General features: G+C 47.3%; 1 protein-coding gene across 2 annotated transcripts in view; it reads left to right on the plus strand.

Moving 5' to 3' along the window:
• The window catches only part of TGFB3 (transforming growth factor beta 3), a 28,340-nt gene extending 19,816 nt beyond the window's left edge, over nucleotides 1-8,524 (plus strand). For both annotated transcript variants that reach the window (XM_082451792.1, XM_082451793.1), the window contains exons 5-8: nucleotides 1,988-2,095; nucleotides 3,840-4,008; nucleotides 6,207-6,360; nucleotides 7,300-8,524. In XM_082451792.1, the coding sequence (XP_082307918.1) occupies nucleotides 1,988-2,095; nucleotides 3,840-4,008; nucleotides 6,207-6,360; nucleotides 7,300-7,458 (590 nt within the window). In that variant the 3' untranslated portion in view covers nucleotides 7,459-8,524. The remainder of the gene's footprint in view (nucleotides 1-1,987; nucleotides 2,096-3,839; nucleotides 4,009-6,206; nucleotides 6,361-7,299) is intronic.
• The last annotated feature ends 2,283 nt before the right edge of the window (nucleotides 8,525-10,807 follow it).

The following is a 10,807-nucleotide window of genomic DNA, read 5'->3' on the forward strand; positions in this document are numbered from 1 at the left end:
AGCCGTCTACCTAGACAGAGCCTGTTAGCCAAGCCGGGCACCATCACACACTCACTACCTGCACCCTAACCCTAACTCTCCCCGACACATCTGTCTGCATCTTGACTTTCTAACTCACAGACTCACAGGACTTGCCCACTCTAGGTCTCTCCCGGACTATTTAAACCCTTCTGGGTAATAGGAAGTGTACTATGTTTTATGTAGCCTGTTTCAGCTACTCTAGCTCCTTCTTTTAGCCGCCTTAAACCAGAAAGAGGACACTCCTTATACATCCCTCTCTATCCACTTCTTGTTCTCCATCTGGGGCTCAGCTTCCTTGTTATATTGGCCCCTCCCCACCCCACCAAAGCTAACCTGGAACAGAAATCTTCAAGCTCAGCAGGTGTCAGTGTATCCCAGAGGCTGCCCTGATTGGGGTGGAACAAACGAAGCTGGGATCTAGAGTTTATGGAAGAAGGGATTGGGCTGGTTTTTAACCAGTAGAACTGGGACATCCAGGTCTGCCTAATGCTGACTGGAATCTCTGGGCTTGGGCCATTCTGCGCATGAGAAGGATGCTGACGTGGCCTGGACTCTTTGGGGTTTTCCCTGCTGACACCAGATTTCTGGAAGACCCCAGGTTGGCCCCAAGGCTGGATGCTCACACAGAACTAGGGCGACCTCCGAGAGCAGTGCATCAATCAGATCCCTGAGGCGCTGACCCTGACCTCAGAGGTCATCCCCCCACGACCTCTCCCATACCTGACCATAGCTGGCTGCTGCCCCGGATCAAGAGAGCTTCCCTGATTGAGTCTTACCCACCAGGATTGACATGATACCAGACTACCTGGTTTCCCTGCACAAAACTACTGGATTCAGTTCAAATTTTTCATTCCTTATTCTTCCTTTTTTTTCCTTCCACTTTATGCAACCCCTTTTACTAATTTCCTTGCTTTCCCAATTTTAGTTACCAAAATACCCGATCCCACAGCCAATAGGAGAAAGGGCCAGAGCTGGCCTTTTTGCCCCACAGTATGAGCCACCAAACCCTGGTGCCTCCAGGCTTCCTCACACTTGTTTTCTCCGAGCTCATGCCATCTGGACCCTCGGCCATGGCCCTCTGCCATCTCTTCCGGCCTGTTCTCTAATTTCACAACCGTCTTCCTGAGCCGGTGGTTGTCCCTCAGTGAGCCGTCCACAGCCCCGCTGGATACATTTACAACTCCCCCATTAAGGTGAACAAGGATTGCCAAAGAAGAAACTCTAAGTAATCTTGGCCTCATCATGTCCTTGTTCCTTAAGGAAAATATAGCCAAGCATAACTGAGATTTGTATCTTATCTCCTCTGGAATCTACCTCTCTCTCTCTGTCTACAACTGTAGCCCTGGTAGAAATGGTGGCCTCTTCCACCTTGACTGATTCTGCTGCTTGCTTGCCAGAGACCTTGCTCTAGCCTTGCTTTCTGAATTTTAATCCTAGAGCTCAGCCTGTGCCCCTTCCTCCCATCTTGTGGCCTTTTGAATCACAGCCTCTCTACCCCACAGTTCTTCAGTTTTCCCCTTTCCCAGGCACTGTGCCTCTCTCCTCTGTCCTTTCACAGCTAGAATATCTCCTCTCTCAGCCTACATGTAGGGGGTGTGACTGGTTTTCTCCTTCTTTCCTGTACCCTCATCCTTTTGCCCCCTAGTAGGCTGGTAACATTTTTTTTTTTCCTAAACCATTCTTTGAGAATAGATGACTATTAAGATTCTCCTTCATGGTGCCCACTGGTTTATGCCTCCATTTGGTTGTTTGTAACACAATAGAAATATGTGGAATGTGGCAGCATGAGCGTGAAGGTCTGCTATAGCCTTGGCAGCACTTTCTGTCACCTGTGAGCCTCAGTCTAACTCAGTTCCTATGACTGCCTGTGGCGGCAGAGGCCCTGGCTCTTCTGTGTGTGACTGGTGGGTACCCTCCTTCATCACACAAACTGCTTTTCTCACCAATGCTGTGTCTTATTTTGCAGAATCCAACTTAGGTCTGGAAATCAGCATTCATTGTCCATGTCACACCTTTCAGCCCAATGGGGATATCCTGGAAAACATTCAAGAGGTGATGGAAATCAAATTCAAAGGTAACAAAATGGATGCATATGGTAGAATGGGTGGGGGAGTTAATGAAGCAAGACGTAACAGGAAACCCCTACCAGACCCCAAGGAAAGGAACCAAGTGAGCTCCCTCACAGAGATGGCCAACTGTTTTGTACTTGAGGAATTCTGCTTTGTCCCAAAAGCAAGAACTCTCTATTCTATAGAGAATACATTAGCATCTGGAAGACAGTGTTATGCTAGTAAGAGCCGTGAAATCATGTAGGCAAGCTGGTTCACTTCTCTGAGCTCAGTCAGCAAACTGGGGATGACAGTACCTCTTTCACCGGGTTGTCATGAAATCAAATGAGATAACGAATGTAAAATAGAGCGCATGGATGCTCAGCAAATAATAGTCGTCTTTGCTTTCCCCAAAAGAAATGAACTTTGGTGCCTGTGAATATGAGCACGCTGACTATCGGGCTTTCCAGATGTTGCAGAGCCCACCCGATCCGACATCCGGGTTTGAACGACTGCTTTGGGCCTCAGGGTATTTGCATTGAGGGCAAAATAGTTGAGAGTCATTTCTGGTTTTCCAGTATGTTTCCAAGGCACTCAGCCTAGACAGTCTCTGGATTGCAGGAAGTACTTACTGTTTTCCTTTCGAAGCTCTGTTGTGCGTGACTGAGGCACACCTGAGGACAGGAGGTTTGTCGAGGTCAAACCAACCAATTCAAAGCCTGAGGTCACAGGCGTGTCTGGAAAAAGGTACAGGCCTCTCTTGACTCCCAGCCCTGGGCAGTCCTTTGGCCCTTCATGGGCCTTATTTCAGAGCCTAATTTTTTTAAAAGCACGTCATTTGACATCCTAATCACAGAACCTCAGAGCTCAAAAGACCTTGGAGTCCCTACCTACAGCCCGGGTTGGGTTGAAATCCTCCCACTTCAGTAATCGTTATCTTGTTCATAAAGATTTTCAGAAAAAGAAGTCTGAGGTCCAGCTTCCCATTTATCCTCCAGTCCTAGTGCCCCTGCATGAGGTCCAAGGCCCTCCTGTCACCATGCAAATTCAGCTCCTCACGTTCCTGTCCCTGGTGGAGATGGGCGACAGCCAGCAGCTGGCCGTCACCAAATAGATCTTCTTTTACTTGAGACTCTTTCCTAATTCAGTTTTCAGTCTTTGCAGATGAAATGGCAGGTTTCCTTTCCAGTTTGTCTGCGAAGCTGTTTACCACACACTTCATGATCTTATCTTGAGTTTTATAGAGAAAACACTTTTGAAACTATAAGTGCAATGTGAATGTTAACAATTATTCATTCTTGTTCCTCTGGCTCCCATTCAAACTGTCTTAAATTGTGACCCCTGAAATCATAGGTGGGACTTCTGTGCTATTTTTGACCAATTCAGATTATAAGAGGAAACTCATATCCCAAGCTCTAAGTCTCAGAATCTAAACTGACAGCTCAAAAAAAATGTGTTAGAGCCGCCTAGTGACAAGGATGCTTCATGAATCCCTGAGGATTCCCTAGGAAGCATCTCGGGAAGGGCTCTCTGCCCTCTGAAGGATGTATGCACAGGAGTCACGAGGGGATCCGACCGGGGGCATCTTGCGCGTCCCTAGATACCGGTTCCTCCACCCAATCTTCCCCTTCCTGCAGCTGGACGTTAGCATGAAGCTGCATCTCACCCACCCCTTCCTTGTAGACCCCACTGTCCCTCCTCCTGACGAGAAAGCAGCAGCCACCCTGCCTTCCCTAGACTGGAGACCGTCATCTTCCTTCCCTTCCACAGGTGTGGACAGTGAGGATGATCCAGGCCGAGGAGATCTGGGGCGACTGAAGAAGAAAAAGGAGCACAGCCCTCATTTAATCCTCATGATGATTCCCCCAGACCGGCTGGACAACCCAGGCCAGGGAGGTCAGAGGAAGAAGCGGGCCCTGGACACCAATTACTGCTTCCGGTAAGCCTGGGCTCACGCAGGACCCACAGACTCCTGAGACGACACTGATTGCACGCCTTCTGTGTGTCAGGTCCCAGGCCTAAGCCACCCCCAACTGAGGGTCCCTGATGCTCTTCACAAACATCTCCCAGGAATGGAGATTTAGAACCTCTTACAAATCTTTTCCTGGGAGCCCCACTGTTTCCCCACAGCCCAGCCCTGTAAGGGCCTGGACAAAGTAAAGGAGGAGGAGAGAGTTGCTAAAACGGTTTGGATTAGAGGCTTGGCCTCTCCATGGTTTTCAGGCTTTAAAATACTTGTAGGGTATGTTTGTGTGGCAGGGAGATTAATGCAGAGATTTCCATTAAAGAAGGGCTCAGTTCCTTATGAAGGGTCCAAGGATGCTACTGGATGAGGGAAAACAGGACAGTCTCCATTTGCAGTGGGGAATGTGAGCTAGAGAAATTATGAACTAATTTGGACATAGTTGGGTAGCCACTGTAAAGAGATTAAAAAATAGCATCTTATTTAGGAATACTTTAGTTTCTCATTTATAAGGGAGGGGGATTAAAAAAGCACACACAGCAATGACTGAAAGGTAGAAAATGACCACATCCATGAGAAGGTCTGAAAGATAAAGTGCTTTAAGGAATTTGGAACAAGGAGCTCATCTATGGACGCAGGAAAGGCTTCTGAAGGGTGTGGAATTTGCGCTGAGTCTTCAAGGCTGAGTAAGGCTTGAGTACGTAGGGATCTGGGCGGAGGAAGCACTTTGGGTAGAGGAAGGCACACGAATGGGTCAGTTTGGCTGGAGAGGAGGATGCCCGAATGGAGTTGGGGAGGATGAACTGGGAAATCTTTAGATCTAAAGCCGTGTCTTCTGAGGAACAATGGAATGAACCGGGGATGTTGAGCTTGAGGAACAGAAGGTATAGGAAAGGCAGTGTGGTTGCCTCCAACTGAAGGCTGGCATGTAGATTTGCTCTGTGTGGCTCTCAATCAGTTAGGAATGGATGTTCTTGGCTGCAAGTGACAGTGGCTTAAACCACAGGGGATTTCCTGTTCATAAGAAGCATGTAGCAGCAGGCCCAAGGTTGGTCTGGCTGCTTACTTATGCCATTGAGGACACAGGCTTTCTCCCTCTCCAGTCTGCCATGCTCAGTATGTTGGCTTTTCATCCCCTTGCTTATGGTCACATAGCAAGACTGCTAGAGCTCCAGGTATCTTGTCCATGCTCAAGACAAGAGGAGGGAAGGAGGAAACCAGCAGCCTTCCTCTTCCATCTGTGACTTATAAAGAATCAAATACCTTTGCCAGAATTTGCCCTTGCCCACTGCATACTTCTGCTTATGTCTGATCGGTCATTGCTGGGTTCCATGACAATCCCTACCTGCAAGGGAGGCCAGGAAAACAAGTATCTGGTGTTCCAGACTGTAATGGGTGGTGGCAAGAGAGAAGGCAGGGTAAGAATGACTCTTGAGTAGAAAAATGAGAATGTCTGCCACGGTTTACCCTCGGAACCCACAAGAAGCTAGATTTTGGCCAATAGTTGCCTTTGGAAATAGCAAGTTCTAGGTCTCAGCAGGTACTGAAGTACAGGCTAGATGCCCACTTGGCAAGGGGTATTGCCAAATGGATTTCTGCAGGCAACGGAATTGAAGTGGCCTGATAATCACATTTGGGGTAATCTAGGAATCATGAATCTAATAGAAGGATATGTCTTGTTTTGATTCAATAGCCTCTAGACTTAGACTAAGCAGTCATTTACTATAGTATATAAGTGCATAAGCTTAGAGTTTATTTCTGGTTGGGTGCACATTAGGCAGGTAACAATAAAAACAACCTCAACAAAGTTGAGTTTGCTAGTAACATTCAGTGCTTGGTTTTATGTGGAACACTTCAAGTCTTTGTTTTGATTCATGCTGTAAAAGGGGCATGGCCACTTTTGCCTTTTTTCTCTTCTTCATACATTATCTATGTATGTATATATCTACGCCTACTATGTCCTTGGGATTCTGGTCTTCAACAGAGGGAAATGCCTTTATAGTTAGTACAGCTCAATGCACTTGAACCTGGGATTCCACTGATTACAGCCACCTCTACCTCTTATGATGACCAGGAGGGACTCCAAGTGCAAATATGAGGGCTATTTGTGAAGTTTTTTATGTTGGTGATTTCCTTTTAGGTTGATTTTTAAATAATTTTCATTGTTGTTGTAGCAATCTGGAGGAGAACTGCTGTGTGCGCCCTCTCTACATTGACTTCCGACAGGATCTGGGCTGGAAATGGGTCCATGAACCTAAGGGCTACTACGCCAACTTCTGCTCAGGCCCGTGCCCATACCTCCGCAGCGCAGACACTACCCACAGCTCAGTAAGGAACAGGGTCATGCCGTGTGGGGGGGTGGGGCTAAGCCAAGTAGGCCGCTTGTTAAAAAGGATGCATGAAGGGCTGCATGTTGAATGAGCGGATGATGACCTGGGGTGTAAAATCCCTTTGGTGACGGTTCTGATCTTGGCACCCTGGCCCAACTCTAGTGGGCCACATTCTACCCTTTAAAATTCGTTCCCTAGTTTCACCCAGACTTTTAAGTTGCTTTGTCTATTTGCTTTTGTACTACGGAAATTAATTACTGTCACATGCCTCCCCCTATGTCAGAGATGCACATGGCTGGCAAGGAATATTGGGGCCGAAAGGCCTCTACCGTCGGATAAAGAACTCTAATAATTCTGGCCTCTTGAATGTAGAAAAGTTATTTTAAAAGACAATGTAAAGCACACAGAAGACTATACGAAACAAAGGGAAAGACAGGGAAGTCCATGACCGAAGCTAGCTTGTCTTTCCCTCAAGAGGAATCCAAGATAGGGCAGTGACTTGTGAAGCGTATTTCCTCATAGCTCCTTGTTACTGCATCCTATCTGGGGCCCTATACTCTGGCACTGAGTAAATGGCTCAAGGCAATGTTTAGTGAGAATGGGTCTCACCGAAGTGACCAGTTACGGCTAGGAGGAACCAATACAGGGGTGTTTCTTCACAGCCAAGAGAATTTCATGATCAATTCCAAGTCCCCCAGTTATGGGGGTTATGCTTAAACCGATAACGCCCAGACAAACGTCACGTGCTGCATCCCGCGTGGATGAACAGTAACCCGCCACTCCCCCGAACTGGGTTCCGCCAGTTCCTCTGAAGTAGCATCAGTGGCCCATTTACCACGTGCTCAGTCTCTGGAGCAGCCCCTAGACCTTGCAGAGTCCCTGGGCCCCCGGCCTGAGGTTCGGCTTTCCAACCTCTCAATGATGCCTCCCTCCCCAGGTGCTGGGACTGTACAACACCCTGAACCCTGAAGCCTCGGCCTCCCCTTGCTGCGTACCCCAGGACTTGGAGCCCCTGACCATCCTGTACTATGTCGGGAGGACCGCCAAGGTGGAGCAGCTCTCTAACATGGTGGTGAAGTCCTGCAAGTGCAGCTGAGGCCCGCCTGCTACAGAGAGAGAGGAGGGATTGCCGCTGCCTGCCTGCCTGCTCCTCGGGAAACACAAACGCGATGGACCTCACCTTGAGGCCTGGCCCACAACCTTCAGCTCCAGGCAGATGGCTGAGACGGGGGTTCCCTTTTGGAACATTTCTCTTTCTTGCTGGTTCTGAGAATCACTGTAGTAAAGAAAGTGTGGGTTTGATTAGGGGAAGGTTGAACTCTTCAGAACACATGGATTTTCTGTGTCATAGAGGTGGTGGGGACAGAGGAAGAGGGATGGCAAGTCGACACGTCGCAGGGCCATGGGATTTGGGATACCCTCGGGAGGAGGAAGGGCAGAGAATGGCCGGGGGGCCAGACTGGAAGACACTTGGAGCTGAGGTCAGATTGCTCATCCATCGCTGCCCCACGTCTGCTCGAGGGGACCTGGATTACATCATACAAGGCAAGTGTTTTTCTTCAGGCAGGTTCCCAAGACAAAGTCCCAGAATTGTATCTCATACTTACCTGGGATTATGGACAAATCTGTTAGTTTTGCAAATTGTCCCCTGGACGTCAATCAGCATCAAGGGTCATTACGGGGTTGGGGGGTGTGGAATCCAGGTAATGCAGTTCCTGGGCCCTATGGATATGCTGAACTCAGAAGCAGAGGGTGGGAATTAACCCTCTCCGGTCTGCCCCCTGGGTTCCTCCTCTCGCCTTCTTCCTAGATCGTATTTCTCCTTGGACATTTGGCTAGACACCTTCCAGGTCAGGGCGCACATATCTGGATTTTGGGTCTCTGCAGCCTTTGGGCATTATGGGTTTCCCCTCCTGCCCCCCCGAGACCTTGTGCTCATCTGGTGTTCCTGGAAGCAGGTGCTACAACGTGTGAGGCGTGCGGGGAAGTTGCACAAGTGCCACACAATGACTTGGCCCCAGACGCATAGACTGAGGTATAAAGACAAATACAAATATTACTCTCAAAATCTTTGTATAAATAAATATTTTTGGGGAATCTTGGATCATTTCATTTTCTGGAAGATTGTTTCTAAACAATAAAAGCCTTATTCTAAGGTGTAAGTCTGACTCAATAAGTATCCTTAATTACCCTCTTCTTAATTCCATGTTCACATCTAATGATCAGAGGTAACTGGAATCTGGGGCTGAAAATCTCAAACATGGAAACATTGCTGACCGTGAACTCCCCTGACAGTGACACACTGCACTGCCTTCTGCCATCTGAGAGGGCTGCACTACCGTTTGTGTTCCCTTCCGTCTTGGATACATTATCCTCAGACACACAGAGGCAGTGCCTCAGATGTGCAGAAAGCATATGAATTTGACCTCCATTTAGTTGTGGGCAAAGTCACTTGGGGTGATTTCACATATGGAAATGTGTTGGTTTGTACATTCACTATAAATTCAGTTGAGAATTAGAGAAACTGTCTGTGGCAAATGGCCTAAGAATATGAGGCTAATTCTGTTACCAGGTTGAGCCTAAAAGAGCTCACCAGGGACTCCTTTTCAGAGGATGGGCCTCTTGTCAGGGATTTGGGAATGGGAGAGGGCAAGAAAAGCACAATCCCATAGTTCTCTTATGAGGTCATGGATGCCAGAGCAATGCAGAATTCTATTGTGGCTTCACGTCCACCTGAAGCAACCATCTGCAATAAGTGAGGAACCATCTAGCAGCTCCTGAAAAACATGTTCCTCTATAGAAATTACTTTACCACTGGTAAAAAAAGAAGTCTATCTGAAGCTAAAATTTGCAGGTGGAAGGATGTGTACAATATGTTCGTGTCTGGAGTTGTCCCAAATTAAACTCCTGAATTTGGTCACTGAGACTCTTTTCCTGCTTCACCTATGCTCAGGCAATTCTAAGGGCTCCTCTCTCAGACTTCATCCTATGTGGCACCCATTTACTTCCACTCTATTTCAGGAACTATGTCCCTGCTGTAAAATCACATCTGGTGGCATTGTGCTCTATCTTACCCAAGGGAGCCAGTGGGTCTGAAGAGGGGATGCAGCATGCCTAGCTCTTCAGCCATGGCCATAGCCAGCCCAAATTTCAGTCTATTCATTGATGGCCGTCCTTCTCAAATTTCAATGGGCATAAGAATCACCCAGCTGCTTATTTAAAATGTACAATTTCAGGCTGCAGCTTTAGAGATGTCTTTAGGACTGGGGTAGGTCCAGCCTACCTAAAAACTGTATTTTGAGAAGCAGTGCCTTATACCTGACATCGTTGGTCCTTGAGGCTTAAATGAGGAAGAGGGAAATAATCTTACAGGGCCTAGAATAAACTTTTTTTTTTTTTCTTTTTGGCCGCACTGCGGCATGTGGGATCTTAGTTCCCTGACCAAGGATCAAACCCGAGCCCCCGGCAGTGGAAGTTCAGAGTCTGAACCACTGCACCGCCAGGTAAGTCCCAAACCCTCCTTTTTATCCAACCTCATCAGACATCATTAGAACGTTGGCCTGAGGGTTCATCCTAATGAATCAAGGCAATGAGCAGTGTTTCCTGAAGTATCCCAAAGGAAACAGACCCACTGTGATCCCAAATCTTCTTTTTATGTTAGAGCTCTATTCTTATCTTAGCTGATACAAATATGGGCAGGGGTCTGAAGCCCAGCCTCCCCATTCGACATGTCACTTACAGGCACTATAGAAACTTAAACCATTTGTCTGTCCATCTGTAAAAATACGTGCCTGTTTTGGGGAAGGGTAAGGAGGGACACTACTGTTGGAGGGAGGATCATATGATTTGCTTGGTTTGTTACCAAGAGAAGTCCAATACCAATAATAATGACACTAAAGTACTTGGGTGAATGAAGGAAGAGATCTGGAGTCTGGTCTTACACCTGATCAGCACATGGTGAATGCAGTAAGAAATTTAGCCTGAGGATTCAATTCTGATGGTTACCTAGGGCAATTCCAAACACTCTAGTTGCTCTAAAAGTTCTTTTACTGGGCTCATACCCTCTTATGCTTTTTTACAAGAACCGTACGGTGAGTCTCCCCAAACACCTTATTTCCCAATTCTACACATCAGCAGGGGACTATGAAGGAATTCTAATTTGTCTACTAACCAATTCATAACCAAATTAGCAAAACAGTTAAGATGGTCCTCAGACTACTAACCAGAAGTCACAGGAACACCTGGAATGCATTCTCTCTTTTCTCCTGCAACTGACAGACTTCATCCCTCACAAGCAAACAGAATGCTTCAATGGGCTCAAACCTGTTTTCATTTACCAGGAAGGCAATAGAGCCCTTCTTCTCTCTGCCTTTTTGAGGGTCCTTTTTCTTTTAGGATTTCAATGCTGAATCTATAGGACTTTGTTGTGGAAACCTCAGATGCTG

This window comes from Balaenoptera physalus (assembly GCF_965194825.1).
Source record: "Balaenoptera physalus genome assembly, chromosome: 2".
Classification (NCBI taxonomy): domain Eukaryota; kingdom Metazoa; phylum Chordata; class Mammalia; order Artiodactyla; family Balaenopteridae; genus Balaenoptera; species Balaenoptera physalus.